General features: G+C 36.7%; 1 protein-coding gene across 1 annotated transcript; it reads left to right on the top strand.

Annotated features, from left to right (window-relative positions):
* Window positions 1-1,172: 1,172 nt before the first annotated feature.
* On the top strand, window positions 1,173-23,487 carry aif1l (allograft inflammatory factor 1-like). Its single transcript, XM_051110546.1, has 6 exons — window positions 1,173-1,337; window positions 1,518-1,579; window positions 7,717-7,783; window positions 11,969-12,010; window positions 16,079-16,241; window positions 22,051-23,487. Exons 1-6 carry the CDS (start codon window positions 1,313-1,315, stop codon window positions 22,136-22,138), a joined length of 447 nt encoding a protein of 148 aa, XP_050966503.1. The 5' UTR covers window positions 1,173-1,312; the 3' UTR covers window positions 22,139-23,487.
* Window positions 23,488-23,520: the final 33 nt, after the last annotated feature.

The following is a 23,520-nucleotide window of genomic DNA, read 5'->3' as shown; positions in this document are numbered from 1 at the left end:
AGAGGTAGATCAATAACAGTTACAATTTGAACAATATTTCAAGTGTGATTTATGAGATTTGTTGTATACTGAATCCAATTTTTTCTTTGTAAAAGGCAAAAAGTTGATCATACTGATTTCAGACTTAAGGATTCATTAGTTTGAATATACATTGAACCAAAAAGTATGATAACATCTTAGCTGATAATTCAGTAAACTTTATTTTTACAAAACGTCCCTTGTTTAGGTCGTGACTGCACATTTTTGGTAGTGATTGTGATGTTTTGGTAGCAACCACATCACATTACAGAATTTTAACCCACATACTAAAACACACTAAAATACTAGACATTGGCATAACTGTTCTAAAATGTTTTTATTTACACCAAATAAAAGATTATGTGTTCCCTTTTGTCACTACTGAAACCATGGCAATTCTTCGGTCATGACTGTAACAACTTTATGGGATAACACCCAAAAAAGAAAGAAAAAAAAAAAGATATCACTACTGAAACGTCACCAAATGTTTTGGTTGTGACTGTTTTGGTAGTGACAATTTTAGATACTTTTTAACCTAGCTCAAAGATGCTAATCAGCACATGGTTTGCTAGCACAGTTCTGAACAGTTGTACACATATGAAAACTAAATGTAATGGGATAATTCCCAAAAAACTGTTTAATCGGTATTGACATTCTGTAAAGTTACAAACAGATTTTTCATACTTTTACCTCAAAATGATAGGGCCTATCTACTCACCATGTAGCTATGAGAGAGTGGGACACATAAATATTTCCGGATCATAAATGTAGGGGTGTAGTTAATATCAGTCTCAGCCAATGGACTAAAACATACACTGTTTAAGTAGTGACATAAAAATGCTGGACACATTACACAAAGTTTCATAATTTGCGTAGAAAATACAAAATACATTTTATTAACTTCACTTTAAAAAAAAAATCAAAAAGATATTTTTAAAAACAACAGTGGAATGCAAAAATGATTTCAATATAATTTTCATCAATTGAAATTTAGGGGTTAGGGTTTGGGACAGCCACCTCCCAAATGCAAATACCCAATAAATGATGACTTTATAGATATTAAGCTTACGGATGTTTTAAATATTATTGTGCGTTTCAAGCCTGTATTACCTCTCTTCACCGCTCGGTGGCGTTTATAGCTGCATTCCTGACGAGCAGCGAGTGCATCACAGGGAGACCTGCGCTTCTAAGCAGCGTGAGATTCCCTCTCTCCCGCATAACCGACTCGAGCGGTCACCAAACAGCAGCGTCTCTCCTCTCTGTACCTTCATTACCACCTCTCGACCGTCCCAGCATGCCTTCCAACCTGGATTTACAAGGTATATCGTTTGTCGCCGGTCTGTGTTTAGCTTTATTTACCGTTATACGCACGAAGCCTGTTTTTGTTCTGTGTGCCGTTAGCGGCCGACTGTCTTTATCTCGTGCCTGCAAGTGCACCAGACAGCCTGGGTAAAACATCCAGACGAGTGCGTAACGGTCCCTATGTCTCATTTTTTCAGGCGGGAAAGCCTTCGGGTTACTCAAAGCACAGCAGAGGGAGAAGCTGGAGGAAATCAATAAGGTAAATAAACTAACGCTGATGGATTATTATTGTCTTAATGGAGAGACGAGATTATTTCAATGGCCTTGAACCGCCTCCATTCACCCTGATGTTGTTCCCAAACGCACTGTCTGTAAACATTAGCGAGGTTTGTAATTACCTTTACTTATTCACTGTGGTCTCTTATCTGTTAAATGTTATTTTGGACAGCAGTGGAATTGTTAAGCTCGATTTTACAACAGCATGACCTAATTTAGTTAGACAGCTCGACCACATTAAGCCGCAGATCATTTCACAATCCAGAGCAGGGTTGTGTCTTAACATCTATTGAACTGCCAACGGAGACAGGATTTTCTTCTTACACGAAACTGTAAAAATGATTCAAAATCGCAATTTCTGCAGACAGCTGACTAGGTCTTGAGACGCAGCCCAGTTCAACCCGCGTGTATGAGTCATTCACAGCTGCGTTAAACGCTTAAGGATTCCCCCAAGCGCTCTTCCCGTCAGCCATTGGTCGGACAAACAGATAGCCCCGCCCCCAACTCACCCCATTGGCTGAGCCAGCCTTAGTGCGTTGTGTAGGCCCAAGACCCTCAAACAATAGTTTGGTTACCGCCATAGCATGTTCACAGTTTTAATGGAATCAATACAACCGGGTACTATAAGCATATTAATCTAAAGTATTTTAAAATGACATACTTAACATTTAAGTAAAGGAGGTGACCTGGTCTTGGGCGTTTTGAACAATCCCAGACCTTTTATGAAAATCCCAAGAGGGTTATTATCTTGACCGTGTTATTTTAAAGCTAATGTTTAAGATCAGCCCTCTTTGATGTGATAAGAGGCAGTGTGTCCCCCCGCAGCCGGCTGTCTCCGTGCCCTCAGACGGGAAACAGGTGTCTGTGATCCGTTATGAATGGACCTATTATGTGGGATGGAGATTGAGGAGTGGGCAGCGGTGGCATTTGAGCTGTGGTCTTAGCTGCTGTTCTCTCCTTCTCTTGCTCTCATGTGGACTGCTGCTGGCGGGAGTGACAGCTTGGTCTGGTCACATGAACACACTGAAATAATGAGAAAATCAGGTCATGTACTGGCCCACTAGTAGTGACATCTGCAGCGCTTACCTGCACATAGTGTAGAGGCGACTCTCAGGAAAAGGGTCAATAAAATGTTCAAGAGCATAATATATTTCACATAGCATGGTCAATATATTTAAGTAATAATTTGAAAACAATTTTAGCACCATAAAGGGTTTTTTTTAAATGTAATTGTGATACTGTTTTCATGACATTTTGGCACATCTGCATAAGTCTGCATGAAATGTAGGGCCCTATGAAATCTGTTTTATTTTTCCCCAAATTAAATTTTTTTTTTCTGTTTTATTTTTTCTGAATTTCACTTTTTTTCTGTTTGAATTTTTCTGGACTCCTTTTTAATGCTTAAATTAAATTGCATTAATCATAAAGCATGTCTAATTAATTAAAATCATGAAACGTAAACAATTTAACATCAATTTATTAAAAGTTAAACAAAAATTATGTTGTTTTTTTTCCCCACCTTATTGTTATTGTTACAAAATTCTGCGTTTTAGCATGTCTAATTATTTGAATGCATAAAACAAGTGTCATTTATTCTTAGAATAGCCTTATGATTTTTTTCTGCTTATCAAATTAAGGCAGACAACATGAAGTTATCTTTTCATTAATGAAAATTTAAAAAAATAAAGATTTCCTATTACAGTTAAAACACTGAAGAAAAATTGTATGAATATTTAAAAAAAAATGATGTTTTCATAATTAAAGTTGTAGTATTAAGTAAATTCTGCTGAACAGTGGTGATGTATTTCTGCCACAATGTCTTCGAGTTAAGCCAATCTTTGATTAAATTTCCGTGTGTATATGATATGACGCTAGCTTCACTCAAATGAAATGGTTGAATGCTCATGAAGTATTCTCAGAGCAGTTCTGAGATGTTGATCATGTATTTATGTCCTCATTTAGTGAGACGACAGACACTGAAATCACCACTAGCGCCATGCGTGCTTCAGTATGAGTAGTAAACAAAACTGCGCACCTGTGCTGCTTAGTCCGCTCAAATCACGCCGCTTTCTTACAGTCGACCTCAAATCTGATCTGCCCCCATCCATTTAACAACTGATGGATTGAACTAAGTTTCTTCTTATTTCTTTTTCATCTGTTTCATTCAGTGTGCATCACATTGCAGGACAAACAGGTTACTATTTTTGTTACATTATGACTTTAAACACATGTTCCTCCAAATTCTTGTTAATAAAAACAAACAAAAGTTGGCACACCATAGGCTCCAAAAATGCAAAACAATTTAATAATGACCTTCCCACAAGGTCTCAAAAATGTTTTCAGTTTTTTCATAAAGGCACAGGGCTCAACAGTAAGGAGTGCCTGATGGCCCGAAGCCAGCGTGAAAAATGCTCGGGACAGTTGACGAATTTGTCACTGGCCCAATCGGGCCACTGCTGGGTCGTCACAAACATTTTTCATTTGCACATGTTTTTAAGCTTTGTTGATTTAAAATTTCATGCACTCATTTTTCAAAATGGCATGTAAATCATTACAAACTCCGTTAACAGAGGGCAGAGACACTGTAGATGAACGCAAAGAGGAAAAAAATACTGTAGCATGCAGAGCAAGATCACGGTTCATAATGCAGTAAATATTGGGAATATTATCCTAAATATTGAAATGGGGGTTTATATGAATGTGTGTCTGAGGGAAACTGACTGTTTTAAGAAAATTTTACATGGATTTTTCTTTTCATTAGCCTCTGTATAAACCTTTAAACTAGCGTTCATATGCACGGCGCTGCTTTGTTTACAGCGTTATGTTATTCCATAAAGCGTCACCTGCTGGCAGAAACTGAGTTTGCGTTCTTTCAGTCTGCTGTTTTTCCCTAAAGCATCTTTTCATTTATAATAAAATATTAATGATAATAAAATAGTTTTTGAACAAACATATAATGTTTAAACTTTATATTTGTTAGGCTAGTAGGTTTTGCTGTGGTATTGAAATTAGAATTGAGAATTGTACAATTTAATTGGTATGTAAAATATTTGGTGTCATGTGAGCTTATTTATTAAAATAAAAGATAACATGAGTAGAAAACAATAATAAAAGCAACTGTTTTATTTTTTTGTGTCAGGGCCAGTGAAAATTTTGACCGGGCAAGTAAAAATTTGAACCACTAGCCCAACCGGGCCAGTAGAAAAAATCCTTAGCGTTGAGCCCTGAGACGTATTTGAAAAAAGTTCGAAACATTAACATGTTAAAATTAAATAAAATATTTTCACTTTACAGTCATGAAAATGGTCTTTTAATAGGTCCCTTATGGTAATATGAAATTAGGGGAAATGTGCTTAATTTTATAAAAAATAATGCAGGAAATCTTAATGGTGCTAAAAATAGGCCTTATTTTCCTTTAGTAAAATAAAGACTAGTGTCTTTTGATTTTAAGGTTGTGATGTGATATGCACAAGTTCTTACGTGTTTTCGCCAGTCAGATGTGTTGATAAGATAAAAGCTGGCAGCAGCAACGGTGAGATATTGCAGACCAGTGAAAAGCAAACGGCATGCTTATCAGATGAAACAAACTGACAGATTCGAGTTCTAATGTGAAGGAATGTTGATCTGTAGTCGTGACTTTACTGAGGTAGAAGGCGGTACTCATGCTCTTCATCTCTCAGCGTGACTCAAGAGGGCCGATCCTCCCAGCGTAGTTTTCATCATCTAATTCTAAAACCGTATCATGAGTTGACCACAGCTTGTTAATCTATCTTATTTTTACTCCCTCTCCCAGTATGTGTGGGACGAGAGACAAGACGACGTCATGATGAGTCATAATTAACTGTTCAAGGTTGCCTGATGCTCACATAGATCCACCAACACCTGCTGTTTGCTTTTACAACACATTTCTTCACTTAGTCAGCAGCGTCTCCCACCAACCATAATTAAAAACCACTCAGAAACACACCCACACACTGTATAATCTCCCTGATACGCACACGCTCTCTAATAATTCACTGATATCATATCACATATGTGGATCTTTGATTTATGACCCTTATTCAGAGTCTTGTCATAAATCATTAACAATTAACTGCCTTTGTCTTTTTATTTCGCCACCGTCCAGTTTCCTGATAACAGGAGGACTTTGAAAGTGCTTTTGCTTTTGTTATTGTTGGCTACACTGGCTGGCAGCCTGCATTTATGAAGCATGCTTATCTTCTGACTAACACTAAAGGTGCAGTCACTTTACCAAAATTTCGGCAGAATTTCTTAGGTAAATTTCTTGGATATGACTGGACATGTTTGGCTGTGATTGGTTTAGGCAATAAATCCCACCTCTTGTGTTCGTGCAAGTTTATATCTCGCAGTTGTCACTTTTTCTCACGTTTGCGAGTTTATATCTCACAGTTGTCGCTTGCCGTTAATGGGAAGACTAATTTTAGAAAAGTAAACAAGTCACACACTATATAACTATTTTGTTACGTCAAAATAAGGCTTAAAATGGCCTGAAAACATGATCTGTGGAAGTTTTTAGTAAGTAATCATCTTGCTGAAATTGAAAGTAAATCCTCCAGTTTGTGACTAATATTTACCAAGTTTTGATGACTGATGATCCGAATTCAAAAATAGTTAAAAGTTAACTATTAAAAAGAATAGCAATTTGAACTTATGTTTATTTGTGAACATAAGTTCACAAATAAAAAGTTTAAATTGTTACTGCCTTGAGATATTATTTTGGAGTAAATGTATAAAAACACATCTTAATGAGATTCATACTCAGCTTTAATAAATAGAATATTGAGTACATTGTTAATGTAAAAATATAAAAGAGATTTTTTTTCTGATAGTGTAAGTAATGTTTATTTAACCAAGAAAATGTGACTGGGGCATGAATTTACATTTGATTTAAAGGGGTCATCGGATGCAAAACTCACTTTCACATGTTGTTTGGTACATAAATGTGTGTTGGCAGTGTGTGTACACAACCACCCTATTACGATAAAAATCCACCTATTGGTATTTTGTAATCTTTAAGTAATATCACCTTTTTTAAATCAAGCCATTCTCAGCTTCTTGTCGGTGTGACATAACACTGACAAAAGCGTTTCCGTAGTTGATTGACATGACTGTCTTACCTTAGACCCGCCCTGAATGAGCTGTAACAGTCCAACTCCAACCGCCGTTGTTCTGACTCTGGTGCAGTGGAAGACAAGAATGTCTCCGACTGAGCGACTGAGGTGTTCTGTTGTTGGATGTGATCATAGAGGTCATCATTTACTCCCGACATCTGAGCCGCTGAAGACGCAGAGGAGTAACGTTACTTTCGTTTTAGAAGAAAATGCGCCCGGCGATCTACATAAATGCAGATGTTCGCGCGAATCATTCGTGATGCAGCTTCACCTACAGCAGAAGTGCATCTCTTTATGCATCTCTTTCGCCTTTCTTAAAAATGTGCTAGTTATCAAGTTTTGCGGCTAATTGCGGTTAAAGTAAACAGATCGGCTCGTCACCCCACAGAAGAGAGGGGCGGGGTGAGCAGAGCTCATTATCATTTAAAGGAACATGCAGTAGAATGGATCACTCTGAACAGGGCTGATTTTGACAAGGTAAAAAGGTTTTTTTTTTTACACTACCACTGTGAAATTTTAACTAAAGTATGTTTTAGACTTCTCATTAAGACCCTAAAGAATCATATCAGCTTGTGGAAAATGCATCCGACGACCCCTTTAAAAAAACAACAACTGAGAACTTTCCTTCCCCATTACAGAACACCACCGCACATCACTGCTTTCAAACCAAGAAGATTGTCAAATTCGTATTACCAACTTTAAAAATTTGCAAAATTGATGTGGGGAAATCTTCGCAAACATTTGTCTTTTTTGTTTTGCACAACAATATATAGCTGTCTTTGTGTTTTAGCGCGTTCTTGGCGTCAGAACGGTTCTACAGAACAAAACTACACAGTGGAGAATCAGCACTCTAAGATACTTGACACATGCTTGCGTGCCCTCTCTGGGCTTCTGCCATGTATAATCAAACAGAAAGGATAATCATTCATCCATGCAGTCTGTTCCATTTAGAGATCATGCTAACTCTGTTTCTCTCTCTTGTTTGCAGGAGTTTATGGAAGATCAGAAGTATCGGGATGAAGAGGATTTACCAGAGAAGTTGGATTCTTTTAAAAGTAAGAGTTGTAAACTAAAGGATACGTTAGTTACACAGACATAGTCCAGTGTTTATATGCGCACATGTTTGTGGCATGAATGCTCAAGAGAGCTTGTGTGGGTGTTTGTGCATGTGTGATGGACTTGCTTTGTCCATATGGTCTTGCAGGAATGTGCTGCTCTTGCCCCCTTGTTGTTGTTTTAGCGCGAAGGTTTTTGGATATGTGCTTCTTGTGGGAGAGGGAAATAACGGTTTGTGTGTGTGTGGGAAAGGACAACTGGAATGTAAACGAAAAGTCCTCTGAGCATTTTGGTCAAAGCTTAAGTGTGGTTTTGCCTTTCTCTCTGAAAACCCCTATGCAAACTTTAGCCACCTGAATCGTGAAGTCATCTTTCTGCTCTTTCTAATGTTAACACTTCTCTAAAAAATTACCTATGAAGTCAGTATTGACCATAATTGTTTAGTGCACATTCTTGGTCTTATTGTGCACAATTGATTGGTGTTGTTCCAAGTAAAAAATGTTTTTCTTTGTGATCTTTTTTTATCAAAATGTAACAACTTCCTCTGTCTCTAAAACTAGAGATACTTGAAAGTGCAAGTCTATTTAGACAAAAGAGTGTAAAGTTTTATTATAAGCTGCTTTATCAGTTATCTATGGAAGCCTATTTCCACCACTGAATAAAAAATGTAAAAAAAAATTGCAACTTTTTATCTCACAATTTTAACTTTTTTTTTTCTTACAATTGCATGATGCAAACTTAAATTTCTGACTTTTTTTCTCTGAATTGTGAGACATAAACTCACAATCAGTGTTGGGGAGTAACTAGTTACATGTAACGGAATTACGTAATTTAATTACAAAATAAATGTAATTGTAATTAGTTACAGTTACTGAGAAAAAATATGCAATTAAATTACAGTTACTTTTGAAAAATGCCAGTGATTACAAAGGGGATTACATTTGAATTTTTTCACACACCCACCCCCACTTACAGATTTAATTGACTTCTTTTAAATTGCATTGACTGCTCTAAAATGAAACACCAATGTTTCAGAAGTTTAGGACACAGAATAGGACACATGCTTATTCGATAACTGTTTTATTTCCTATTTGGGTTTATGCATAAACTTTATTTTTTAAGATTGTTTTTCCCAGGCATTGTTAGATGCTAGTGTTTTCTGTCATAACTATGCAAACATTTGATTTCAAACCCAGTATCACATCTATTAAACTATTTCTTGTTATGATGTTATTTATGTTATGATCTTGTTATGACACAACTGCGCTCACGGTGACCCGAGTTCGATTCCCATCTCGAGGTCCTTTGCCGACCCCGCTTCCCTCTCTCCTCCCAGCTCTTTCCTGTCATCTCTCTGCTGTCCTATCACTAAAAGACATAAAAGCCCAAAAATATAAGTAAAAAAAAAGTCTGAATTTGTGGTGTGCTTTAAATTAAATTATTACACAGCTCAGACTATTTTGGGGCAACTTAAGTCAGTGCTATATGCTTGATAATTTTTCTTGGCGGAAGCTTTGCGTTTGGTTAGTTAATAGAATATTAAAGCTTAATTCAATATTATGTGGACAATTTCTTAATTCTGTCATCCTGGTATCATGGACTTGCTCTATTGTTTCATACAAATGCAGCTGCTGCCATTTATTTTATTTATTTATTTTTTTTTGTACATTGTAATGGATTATAAGATAACTAACAAACTAGTACTACTACTTAATTATTTATGTGGTGAAATGTTGTGTAAGAAAACTGGTATGACTGCATTGTGTCCCTAAAATGTCTAGTTTGAACTTGCCGTTTGCTAGCAACTGATTTCTTGATGGAAGCTTTGTGTTCAAATATTTCAACTCAGATCAGTGTTTCGTGTCTAATAATTTTGACACGAAACATCTAAATAATCTATTAGTGTGTAATAAGTGAGATAATGTACATTCAGCTAGCTGTTATCACAAAATAAGGATGTATATTATCCCTTACTTATTATAATCTAATTCAAGTGATAAAGGATTTTGAAAGTCTGACAGTAATCAGTGTTAAACGCTACTGTAAGGCTAACTTTATACTTTAATGTTTTAAAATGATTAACAGTTGAAAATATTAGAAATTTAGAAAAGTAATCAAAAAGTAATTAAAAGTAATGTTACATTACTTTAATAAATTGAAAAGTTACACTACTTATTACATTTTAAATCAAGTAATTTGTAATCTGTAACCTATTACATTTCCAAACTAAGCTTCCCAACACTGCTCACAATTGCGAGTTATACAACCAGAATTGTGGGATACAAAGTTGCAATTGCAAGTTATACAGCCAGAATTGTATAAACTCACAATTCTGAGAAAAAGGTCACACTTCCGAGTTTATATCTTGCAATTGTCACTTTTTCTCAGAATTGTGAGTTTATATCTCACAATTGTTACTTTTTCTTGTGAGGTTTTTATCTCGCGATTGTCATTTTTTTCCTCACAATTGCGAGTTTATTTCTCGCAATTGTCACTTTTTCTCACAATTGCAAGTTTATATCCTGCAGTTGTCACTTTTTCTCAGAATTGTGGGTTTATATCTCGCAATTGTCACTTTCTTTTCAGAAGTGCGAGTTTATATCATAATAGTGACTTTTTCTCAGAATTGCAAGTTTATATCGCAGTTGTGACTTTAGAACACACAATTGTGAGTTATTAATTCGGAACATCAGTCTTCTTTCCCCTCAGAACTGAACTTTATATTTCACAATTGCGAGGCATATCTCACAAAAAAGTCAGATATGCGAAAAATAAACTCACAATTGCGAGGGAAAAAATGTCAGAATTGCGAGATAAAAACATGCAATTCTAACTTTATAACTCACAATTTGCGAGTTTATGTCTCACAATTCTGAGAAAAAAGTTAGAATTGCAAGTTTGTATGCTGCAGTTCTGAGGGGGAAAAAAAGTGTAAATTGCAAGATGTAAAAAAAAGTCAGAATTGTGAGTTACCTTTTGAAGTAATGTTATGAATTCCTCTTATTTTCAACCCCTCCCCTCCATCTGCCCTTCTCCACTTTTCACAATCCAGTCTAGTCCTTCTTTACTTTTTTCCCCTTCTCTGAATATCCTGTTTCACTCAGAAATACATCAAGCTATTACATAAGCTTATTTTTTTTAAAAATGGATTGTGAGATGTTTCATGTTGACTTTAGACCCAAGGGCCTCCTTTAACTCTGAATTATTTACTACCAGCTGGCCTCAGTGTGTGTACGTTTTGGTTTGTGGGTCATTATCAAGAGGCAGCGATCAGGTTAAAGGGGTTAAGTGGCTCTGAATGTTACAATGATTTCTTATTAAACAGACTGAGAAAATGGAAGGAAGGAAAGGACACAAGTCAAAAGCACAAGGGACAGAAGGACTGCCAAACCCTTGAGATTTCTCTTGACATTGTTGAAATGAAAGTGTCACGCTCACACACACGCACACATACAGTCTGAGCACTTGCCGCAGTGTTTGACCCACTAATGTCAGTATGTGTATTCACCGCTGCCCTAAAAGCAGAAATGAAATGAGTGTTAGGAGAAAAAGAAAACAGTTGACAATAAGAGGGATCACCATCCAAAAAAGAAAACCATTTAGAGAGATAGTGATTCAGTGAAAATTGCGAGTTATATTTAGGCAGCGTCAGTGCATTTCGACGGACGACCTCTCTTGCCAGCTCTGTTTCACACGCACTCATTCAGCTCGGGGGTGAACAGGCTGCGTTTGTGTTCATAGGGGGCCATTGTAACCCTCTCCTTCCCATCAGCCTCCTCTCACGGTGACTCCGTTACACTTTCAATGCATCCACTCCAACAGAAGCCTCATTGTGGGAATGAAATAACACAGAATAAGGGAGATGGAGGGGAGAGAGAGGAAATTCTAGAATAATCTAGCAAAATCAAATAGGACAAGGATTCAGATCTGGTACTGGCTGTCCTCATTTACAGATATAGCCAGCCATCCTTTGTGAAAAAGGCCTAATTTCTGATAAAAGCGCTGAGAATGCTGGATTTTCCAAATGTCCTTTCTGTTGTTTTCCTCTGAACCGCAGCTGTCACATGCCTGACCTCTAGATGCTGCCACTGTCAGATGTTGCTGGCAGTTGTGTGTGAATTGTTTCAATTGTTCTTGTTGGATTATTTAAAATATCACTTGTTTTTTTTTTTTTCAATTCACAGATAAATATGCTGAGTTTGACCTGAACGATCAGGGGGAGATCGGTAAGTACGTTTTTGTGCATATGTAGTTAAGACTTGGGGTGTTATTGGGGAATGGCTCTTTTGTCATGCTCACTGTGTAGGTGATACCACACTTGACAGATGGGAAACGTGAGAACTCACCTGTAACCAACTTAAAGGTCACTGTCATGTGCTGTAGAAAGAGTAGAAGTGACTCATGATTGGACATGGAGATTTAAAAAAAATTGCAAATAAAAAAAAAAATTAAGAATTAATGAATTGTAATTTTTGAGGGGTGGCTGTTGGGGTAATTTTAAAAAAAAGAGATATATCTTGTAGGGATGTCACAATACTCAATATAATATTGAACCATTTGGTACGACATCCCCGGTTCAATACGCGCTTGTGAATTGCAGTTTTTCGGTTTTGTATTTAAATAATTTCCTTGTTTTATTTCTCTCAAAATTTGCTGTGTGTGCCCATGATTTTACGTTCTGAGATGAGGAAACGCTTCCCTGCTTGTATTTGAAAAAGCAAAACACGCATAACTTATTTTTACGTCACAGCATCAGTCGAGTGTTTGAAATTACTTCCTTTTGTGATCTGATGTGGCTTCTTATCACAGAATGAGGCAGACAATATATTCTACACTGTATGTTGATTATGACTTACAAATATCATTATGAAAATCATTATGCAAATACCCAAGATGGCTTGAAGAACACAAATAAACCATATATTATTGCAGACGAGTGTTTATTGTCCTTACATTTCATCATTCAAAATGTTTAACGTTATGCCTTTATCCACATTAGAGAAGCTGGAACGGAACGTAATCAGTGCTACTTCTTTGACACATATGTGAATTTTCTGCTCGAGGGCGCCCTCTGGCATCCAGTATGAATGAAACCTATCCTATTTTGCGTAAAAATCGGAAAAATAATACCTCTCTCAAAATAATATTAAGCAGACAATATTAATATTAATAATCCATGCTTTTTCCAGTGTACAGAGGTTTACAGAAGTATTTTGTTGTTAATTAGATGCAAAAAAAAAAAAACACTCTGTGGCAAGCTATCAAAACCGAACTGAACCGAAAACCGTCGTTAAAAACCGAGGTACGTATTGAACCGTGGACTAACTGTATTGTTGCATCCCTAATGTCTTGTCACCTTTTTTTTTTGCCCCTATGTTAAATCATTTCAAGTCATCTCAAGGACCCCCTGGAAATTTGCTGAGGCCCCTAGAGAGAACCACTGCTCTAAAAGATTTAAGTTGCTGTGGGGGAAAAAAACTAAAACTAGCATTGTAGTTTCATTTATTCAACAGTTTAATTGTCAAAGACTACATGACATAAAATTGAGCACCAGTTTCAAGTAGGGCTGGGTATCAAGCTTTTTAGGCACAGACAGAATTGCCTTGATACCATCAAATATTGAAAAATGTCTTGTTGTTTGGTACCAAATTTTGATACTTTCAATGATACTTTTTTTTAACGATACCCAGCCCTAGTTTCAAAAGAATCTTAAAGGGAACCCTGGGAATTATGACTTGTGTGGCTTAAAGGGTTACTTCACCCAAAAATGAAAATTAGCGCATAATTAACTCACCATCGAGACATCCTAGGTGTATGTGACTTCCTTCTTTTAGACGAATCAAATCAGAGTTATATTAAAAATGATCCTGCCATTTCAAAGCTTTATCATTGCATGGGTGGGTGTTTCTCTTCATCAGTCCAAAACAAGTCCAATAAACAGGGTTCCCACGGGTCCTTGAAATCCTTGAAAGTTTGTGAATCTGAAAAAAAAATGTCAAGGCCCTGAAAAGTGTTTGAAAATAAAAAACATATATACAGGTCCTTTTCTGGAAAAAAATACCATATTATTCTCTCCAGTCGGCTAATGTATTATTTCACCAACATTAGCTTGCTTGATTTCACATTAGTTCCACGCTTTTACACGTTATGTTAACTTATCGTTACATGAGCCTAAGCTCTTTTCAATACAACCCATGCAAAAGTTAATGTCAGATCATTTTAGAATACAGGATAGGATGTACCAAATATTCTTTGGTTTTATGCAGAACAGAAATACGACTAATAGAATATCATATCTCTGTCATATGGGCAAAAATAAATGCAAAAAACAAAAAAAGAGGCTTTTTTGCATAGTTGTGTTTGACACATGAAAACTGTAACAATGTATCTTATAAGGTAACACGATGTAACCTTGCTCTCACGTGAAATGTTTTCCCATAATAAGTCCTTGAATTTGAGGTTATTGGACCTGGAAAGTCCTTGAATGTTTCTTGAATTTGAAGTTAACCAAGGTGTGGGAACCCTGAATAAAGTGCATCCTTTCATAATAAAAAGTACCTCACATTGCTCCGGGGGGTGAATAAAGGCTTCCTGTAGCAAATCAATGAGTTTTTGTAAGAAAAATATCCATATTTAAAATGTAATAATCACTTCAATCTAGCTTGCGCTGGCTGGTCGTACCCGGAAGCAGCTACGGGCGGATGATGAGGATGTTGGTGTTTTTGAACGATATCCGGCCCTAGTTTCAAGAGAATCTTAAAGGGAACCCCAGGTGTTAAGACGTGTGGCTTAATATAATGTAAATGATGTCTCTTACTGAAATATGTAGTAGAAAACTCATTAAAGATTTACGTTATTTAAAAAAATCCACATTGTTGTATACATATTTTAGATTATGGGGTACCCCTGGTAAAATTCACATTCCAGTGGATAAATATTACTTGTGGGGTCGCTTCAACGCACAGACGTGAACAGTGTTAAAATAGCAATGGCAACACTGATATAAGCATAGAAAATGCCGTACCTTTTTTTTTTTTCCCCACAAGGAGACTAAACACCCCCAGATAACGAGTGAAATTTCACGTTGAGTAACTCCTTCAGTGCCTGCGGCGTCATGACAAGTGTCAACGTTTTTACATCCTGCCAATATGGCATCTAGCGTTTCTTGTCTCTGCCGTTTGTGAGCTCTTTTAGTAGATGTGGTTGACTAAAACCCTCAAAGGCTCAGGGATAAAGTGGAGAGAACAAAGACGCGGGTCTTTAGGATGTTTTATTCGTCCACAGGATTCTTTTCTCCTCTTCTTATCACTAGGAAAGCAGTGAAGACTTGCATCGCTTTTCTTGTTGCCCTTCGACTGAAAACTGAAAATGCTGGCGTAAATGCAGATGAAGATAAATAACATTAATAATATTACAGATATTATAACAATAATAATACTACTACTAATAATAATCTATTACTATATTTACCATCAGTGCAATCAAATCATGATAGACAAGTTGAAATCGTGTACTATATTCCAATTCTGTTTCGTTCAAAAATGCATAATGTGGAATTTTATGCAAATGGAAGGCTTGCCCACACAAGATGTTGGGGCAAAGAGGCATAGGCCTTTATTCCTAATTTGTAAATACAAACAGCTGAAGCGTGTGTCTCATAACTAAGGGCACTTCAGAGGCTGATTCATTGGGATACTTGTACAAATGTGTAGTTTGTGATAGCAAATATGTTTTTTATGACAGAGAGGCGTACTGTATAATGTGGGACACAAAAATTGAATGCACAGCGAGGAGAAAATCATTCCACCAATGCAAATGATGTGGGCAGATGAACACTGACACCTCTGTGTAGCGCTACTTTATGGTAGTATGCTTGATGTTGTAGTTCACAGCACAAATGACAGATATGTGGTGTCATCTTCAGAATGTTAGCACATTTAGTTTGCTTTCACGTTGTTTAAATGCATTTCTGTGAACATTATGATTGTGCCAAACTAATCATTTTAAGTAAACCCTGTATTAATTAGGCCAATTTTTATGTCATTGTCACCAAATCAGACCCTTTCTTAGGGGACTCTCACACAAAAAGGAGGGGTCTTGACACATTTAGACTATTTTTAACTTGATCCATGACTTAAAACACAACTTAACAGCCAAACATATCTGTCTGTGTTTGTACATAGACTATGCAGTCCTTCAACAAGTTTAATGCCAGATATTTAACAATTCTGAACTTATTAATTGACTAGTTCATTGAGTCTGTTTGTAGTCATTTGCTTGTGTTCCCGTTGCAGACATGATGGGTTTGAAGCGAATGATGGAGAAGTTGGGTGTGCCAAAGACTCATCTGGAGATGAAGAAAATGATCTCAGAGGTGACGGGAGGTAGCAGCGACACCATCAACTACAGGGACTTTGTAAAAATGATGCTGGGCAAGCGATCAGCTGTTCTCAAACTGTAAGTGTGTGTGTGTGTGTGTGTGTGTTTAAACATGTTTCTGTGATCATTCATGCATGTTCCACATCTTGTTTTTAATACTGGCAAATGGCATTATGTAGAATTGTTGGGCTATTTCCTGCTGCTGGGTACTTTGACTCTGTCCAGCTATTTTTAGATATGTCGGCGTGTGTTTAATCTCGTCAGCACATCCAGTGCAGGATCAGCATATCTGTGCCATTATCTCTCAGTGGGTGCGGGATCTGCTGTGACAGGTGATGTCATCACCATGAGACACTAGGGGTTGGATCAATACCAGAAATTTGGCTTTGGTACAGTATAAGCCTCTGGTACCTCAGGATCAATACTAAATCAATACTAAGTCATTAAATAAACAGCCTTGTGTGACTGATAATATGAAACTGGGGCTGTCAGTTGTTAATATTGCAAAATGTGCAATATTTATTGGTCTTGTGACAGACAAACAAAAAAAAACTGTTCTATGTTTCATGCTGCCTGAACTATTCAACACATTATCTACACTACCAGTCAAAAGTTACGAAACAATGTTTTTTTTAAAGAATATTCTTTTGCTCACTAAGCCTGCATTTATGTGATTCAATACAGCAAAAGCAATAATATTGTAAAATAATTTTACTATTTAAAATAATTGCTTTCTATTTGAATATATTTTAAAATGTAATTTATTCCTGTACTCAAGTCTGATCCTTCAGAAATCATTCTAATAATTCTTGCTGTTCAAGAAACATTTATTATTATTATCAATATTTAAAACAGTTGAGTACATTTTTTCAGGATTCTTCGATGAATAGAAAAATCCAAAGATCAGAATTTATCTGAAATCAAAAGCTTTTGTAACATACACTATAGTATTCAAAAGCTTGGAGTCAGTAAAACCTTTTTGGAAAAGAAATTATAGAAATTAATAATTTTATTTAGCAAGTGATGATAGAGACATTTATAATGTTACAAAACATTTCTATTTCAAATAAATGCTGTTCTTCTGAACTTTCTATTTATCAAAGAAACCTGAAAAAAAATCTACTTAGCTGTTTTTAACATGATGATGATAATAATAATAATAGTAAATGTTTTTGAGCAGCAAGATGAATAATCATGTGACTGGAGTAATGATGCTAAAAACTCAGTTTTGAAATCACAAGAATAAATTACATTTTAAAATATATTCAAATAGAAAAGAGTTATTTTAAATGGTAAAAATGTTTCAAAATTTAACTGTTTTGCTGTACTTTGGATCAAATAAATGGAGGCTTGATGAGCAGAAGAAACTTCTTTAAAAAAAAAACTTTGAAAATCGTACTGTTCAAAAGCGTTTGACTGGTAGTGTAGGTCAGGCATTTAAGTTAGCAAAATTGATATTTTGTGACTTTTTTGTACATTGTGTTCTTTCATTAATGAATAAGCCTTTTAAACTTTTAAAATAAATAATGAAATGGTGTCATTACATTTTTAATGATCCGGTTCTATATATACACACTTGTGTATATATACAATGACATAACACCACATTTTCTTGGGTGGGGTAGGAAATACAGTTATTCCCTAATTATGGCTCTCAATGACACAAGTGTGGATGTTGTCCAAGTTGGCACTGGTACCACCAAACACCTCCCTAGTCTCGGTGCAAGCGATAAACAAAACCTTCAACTTCCTTTTTTTCTTTTCCTTTTTTGCAAAAAACATGGCTGTAGTTTGGAACAGAAAATTGGGTTGTTTGTGACAAACACTAGTTTGTGCCAAGTTTCATGATTCATTGAAAACATCTTAAACCATTTTTCACAAGGCTTTTGAGTGGACACACAGACTGGGGTTTTGAAGTCTCTCACACACAAAGTGCTCATATTTGACATTGTAGAACATAATGGTTGAACAGCCATTGGAGGTGTCATACTTTATGTTGGATCACTCTGTAAGTAAACACCCGTGGCAGAGTGAAACAGACCAGATAAGATTGTGGTAACGAGAGAAGACATAGTAAAGAACACGGGCAATGATTAGTAGAATTGTACAGTTGGGAAAACACTAGTTTCGCATAGCCAGACCTTCAGACTGACGGCAGAAGGTCTGGGAACCTTGGCTGCTTTGAATGGCCAAGGCCTGCCCAATATGACTGAGGTACAGCAACCAATGACCAATTTAGGGGCGTGGAAACATCCCTAAAATAATAGACCGGTATGTAAAACTCTTGGACACATTTTAAAGAGTCTATGCCGCAAACTTTACATATTTCACATATTTTTGGAAATCCAGCATTTTGTTGATCTTAACAAGCGCTCATTATCACTGTTGCAAAAATTATGAGGAGGGTTTGGCATCATGGCATCTTTGTTTCAAGACGCAATGTTAGAGAACGCAACACACCTCTCCTGAAAATTCTATAGAATTCAACCAGTCAGATAAGGACTTTGAAACTCTTGAAGTGTTTCCAATTTAAAGCACCATTTGCATGAGATATTCAGCCAACGGTCTGAGACTAGGAAAACACAGTGGGAGCCTGTATGAAATGTTATGAATTTTTTTTTCATCCATTTTATAGTACACCAGGCAGAAGCTGGTTTGTCTGACCATTTTCAAAAGTAATTGCACAATTTGTGGTATGATTTCATTGCGTAACTTTATCGTTCATGTTTCGTGCTAAATTTGTGTGGTGGTTTGCTTCGGTAAACAACTAATCATAAGCACAAATCGCTAAATGTGTGGTTCTTGGCTGTGATGCTGCAGATGGAGATTGTTTAATTTGATCCTGTGTTGGTTGTCTTTAATAACAGGCAGTGTCAGAATTATTATGCAGACATATACTGATTTATTATTAGTTTGCAGAGATGTGTATCTTCATCTGCCTGTGTTCTACAGATTGTGAATGGGTGATATTTGACTAGCTGTTCAGTGAGTTAAGGCCTGTTCACAGTGATTTCAACGATGTTGTTTCTCTGTGCCTATGTCTTTACAGCTATGGTTTGGACTCTGCTATTTGATTTTTAGAATTATAGAATGATTTTTAGAACTGCATCTTTATCATTATCTTTATAGTTATTGTCTTTGGTGTCAAAAGGCCTTTAGGGCTTGTTAAGGGCTTATTAGAGATTTGTCAAGGTTTACCTGAAACAGAACGTCACATGGTCTGAATAGATCACTCAGCAGTTCTGCACCATCAGTGTTCTCTTTTTTTATCTCAGAACTCCAAAACACCAGCATTTTATCTGATCCAGCTTTTGAGGTTTTACAAGCTGGTCCAGTTTCTTTTTTACTTGTCGCTTACAGGACGCTTATGTTCTCTAGCTCTTTCTACTAATCTACACAGTAGGAAGCTGGGATTGCTTATAGCCGGTGCTGGACACTGAGTGGACACCACAACATTTTTAACTCCCTGTGTTCTTAAATACCTATATTTGGACATAGAAGCCTTATCTTGAAGAACCAACTTGAAGTTGACCTCTGATAAATATATTTATATGCTATTATATATAATAAAATTATAATATAAATATTTTATCTGTATCACAATTGATTTCCTTGTATTAGAAGATTAAACTTAGTCATAAAAATGCTTGCAAAGCTAATACGGTTTAAATTGTTTATCATACATGTTTCTAATTTTTAGGGCCTGAGCCCTGTTTCTTCTTCTTCTCCGAATTGAATCACATTTTTGAGGGCCTAAACATGCTCGAAAATTCATGAAACTTTGCACACGCCAAAAATGGTGAAAATTTACATCTGATGTGGCTTTCAGAAGTGTGTGTGGCAAAATGGCTCAATTGCGCCACCTATAAAATTTCAACAAAGTGCCCTTTTGAGCTATGTTTCACATAGCTTTGTATTTTAACAAACTCCTCATAGAGATTTAAACAGATCAACACCAAATTTGGTCAATGTAATCTAAAGCACTTTGTGACGTTAAATTGTGAAGATCTTGCATTTTTGTTGAAGGGCGTGTCCGTTAGAGCTGTAATCGGGCCTTAAAAGTTAGGCCCTACAGTGCCAGAGCCCGACAGAATTCGGCCCGAGCCCGACAAGTACATTTTGATTGACAGCTTTTTAAAAGCCTGAACCCGTTTACAGCCCGACATTATTCAAATGTGTGCAAACACACAGCTCTTTTGCCTTTTGTCAAGAATGAGTCATTTATACATGTTTTAACATAATTTATTCATGACTAACTTAGGCTATAGGCCACTTGGAAGTTGGAACAAATAAATAAAATAAGTCCTCTGTAACATTGTAACATCTCAGCACTCTAAATAGGCCTAGGCATACACTAGGCCAACACGCCAATAAAAATGAGTCCTTCTTAACAAATTAAATTAAGATGAATTCTAAATTAAGATGGGTATTTGGCAATAACGAAATTAAGATAAAGGCTCCGCGGCATTTGCTTCGCTACTTCTCTCTACGATCCGGCCTCAACGCGACGGTGAATAGCAGCTAAAATTTAATAAAAGAATAATGGCAACATTAGCCTATATACTCTGTCTACATTATGCATTATGCAATTAATATTTAGTTATAATTTGAAAAACCTTTACTCAACAGGATTAGACATGTTTTTGTGGAGGAAATTTATTGAATGCACGGTAGATGGCTTCAGCGCGGTCCTGCGCTCACTGATGGTGCGTCCAGCAGTGCTGAACACCCTTTCACTGCTGCTACTACTGGCCAGGATGCATAGTACTGATCTGGCTAATTTTGCAAGTTTTGTAAATTTTGCCAAAACGTAATCGCCAGAGGCAAGCCTCCTTTTCACCTCCTCAACATCAATTTTTGCATCTTTCTCGCGCTAATCGAAACGCATCACATGATCGCTCATTTACCGCCCTGCCCGAGCCCATGTAAAATTATATAAATTAAGCCCAAACCCGTCGGGTCCCGTCGGGTTCGGGCAAAGATCTTCAGCTCTAGCGTCCATGGCGACCTGACAAACTTTGATGTTTCGCCATGAAGCAGGAAGTTTTTATAATTCAGGCCTACAATGTCCGATCTGCATCAAAATTTGCATGTTTGATAAGAGTCCTGTCCTGAATACATGTGCATGACCATATTCAGTAGCCATCACGCCACCTGCTGGCAACAGGAAGTGGCATGTTTTACACGGTAACAAACTCCTCATAGAGATGTAATGACATCAGTATTATATTTGGTCAGTCTAATCTAAAGGACTTTTTCGATGTTAGTCGCAAAAACAAAAATCTTGAGAAAGGGCGTGTCCCTGGCAGCCTGACAAAGTTCAACGTTTCACCATGTACAAGAAAGTTGTTATAACTCAGCCATGCAATGTCTGATCTGCCCCAAACGTCGCTGAGTCCTGGCCTGAACACATTTAAAGGGCAATATTCAGTTATAATCATAGCGCCACCTGTTGGCAACAGGATATGTCATGTTATACACTAACTCAAACATACCATGTTCAATCTGCCCCAAACTTCATATGTTTGACCAAAGTCCTGGACTAAAGTCATCTACATGCCAATATCCAGTTATAGTCATAGCGCCACCAGCTGGCAGCAGGATGTTTGGCACATATAAATGACTGACATATTTCTTCTATATTTACCATTTTAAATGCATTTTCAACGCTGCTTGCAGCTTTAAGTTTTTTTTTTTTTTTTTCTTTCACTGTAAATCAGTTCTAATTACTTTTAGGTGGTTCATTTTTCTTTTTTAAACTCATTAAAAAAAGTGTGCATATAATACATGTCTGCACCCCGGTTGTGGAATATTTTCGATTTGATGGTTGAAATTAAATTAGCTTTTTACTAATGACTTAATGAATGTTCTCTCTTCTCTCATACAGGGTTATGATGTTTGAAGACAAAGCTAACGGGACCAGCTGTAAACCCGATGGACCCCCACCTAAGCGTGACATCACCAGCCTGCCATAGACCAGTGGAGATGGATTTGACTGGCATCCCTGCATTCGCAAATCCCGCCCATTTAACATTAGGGGCTAGGTTTCAATAGCCTTACCTAGAATCTTTTTGCCAAGATCCAGGGAAAAATCTTAGTTCATAGACAGACAAAATGACGAAAAAAAGTGAAAGATGTCTATATATTTGCTGTGAAGAAGTCGAAACGCAAAGTAGCTTTTTATAAGTAAACAAATGTATATATTTATATGAAAAAAGGTGTTTTCGAATAGTGTTTACAAGCACAAATCCTGTGGGTGAAGTACTAGTGAAGTTTAGTGTGTAACACTGCAAGTGTACTAAGTATAGGGTGTACGGGATGACACAATTTTAGCTTGCAAGGCAAATTTGAAGAATTAAGATTGAGAATTAAGATTTTTCGTCTTCCCCGATAATGTGTGATCATTTTATATTTTCATTTCAATATGTTCGTGTTTGCCAGTTGAGTCGTATTCGCTTGAAGCGTTCTTTAGCTTATGCTAACGCCGTGTCCTATAGTGTGACATTGTAGATGTGCGTGAGGCTCTTTTAAGATTCAGTTAGTGCTCAGCCATGAAAAAGCTTTTCATTTAGCTTGTTCTGCTTCTAAATGCAGGATTTCCTTTGTAACATTTCTGTACAGGAAGGCGCGGGGAGTGAGAACGCTGGGATTTGAGTGAGGGAGAAGGCATTAAAAGGGACGACCATTAATTCCTCAAACTTTCCTTGCTCATCCTTTTTTCACTTTCCAGCGTTTAGACTCTGCTTCTTTTTAACCTGCTTGTCTGCGTCCAAATGACTGTAATCTGTAACATTTCTGTATTGTATAAGCACATTAACTGTCAAGTACACACATATTGTGCAGATATGCTTTGAACCACAATTTTAGGATATGCTTTTATAAATTCTCCTGCTTAAACTGGGAATGATGTTGTAGGAAAGATCGCTGATTGTCGCGTTTTAGATGCGCAGCAGGGTTGGTTTTAGTCACTAGAGCTGATTAGTTTAAAACCGCTCTTTCCAAGTGCCTCACTCAGTTTGATGTAGCAGAAGTTTTGAGTGAAGATTGAGTGAAGCATCTTTGAAACAGATTTTGTGCGTGCGCGTGTGCTTGGAATTTATATTCTGTTGAGTCGTATTTTGAGACATTCCAAGAATGTCGTCGCGTGGTGGAGTCCTTGGAAATCTTGTCATGTTTTAACCCATGTTGTGCAGCTCTGATGCAAATATTCCAGTAGTGCTTTCGTCCTTTTATTTTCCGACTGGCCTCATCAAGATTTCTTTTTGTAAAATGTGCTATGTAAGGAAAAAAAAGTGATCTCAAGAACCTTTTTTTTTTTTTTTAAGCTTAAGATGATGGCATGCCGTCAGGCAGCAGT

This window comes from Labeo rohita, chromosome 5 (assembly GCF_022985175.1).
Source record: "Labeo rohita strain BAU-BD-2019 chromosome 5, IGBB_LRoh.1.0, whole genome shotgun sequence".
In the NCBI taxonomy this organism is placed as follows: domain Eukaryota; kingdom Metazoa; phylum Chordata; class Actinopteri; order Cypriniformes; family Cyprinidae; genus Labeo; species Labeo rohita.
The sequence above is the reverse complement of the archived record's forward strand: the minus strand, read 5'-3'. Positions and strand labels throughout refer to the sequence as shown.

Bases quoted from the DNA above. Each gene is read 5' to 3' on its own strand.
- aif1l (XM_051110546.1), top strand. From the start codon at position 1,313: ATGCCTTCCAACCTGGATTTACAAG. The intron at 7,784-11,968 runs GTAAGAGTTGTA...TTCAATTCACAG, and splicing joins GAAGTTGGATTCTTTTAAAA to ATAAATATGCTGAGTTTGAC. The intron at 16,242-22,050 runs GTAAGTGTGTGT...TCTCTCATACAG, and splicing joins CGATCAGCTGTTCTCAAACT to GGTTATGATGTTTGAAGACA.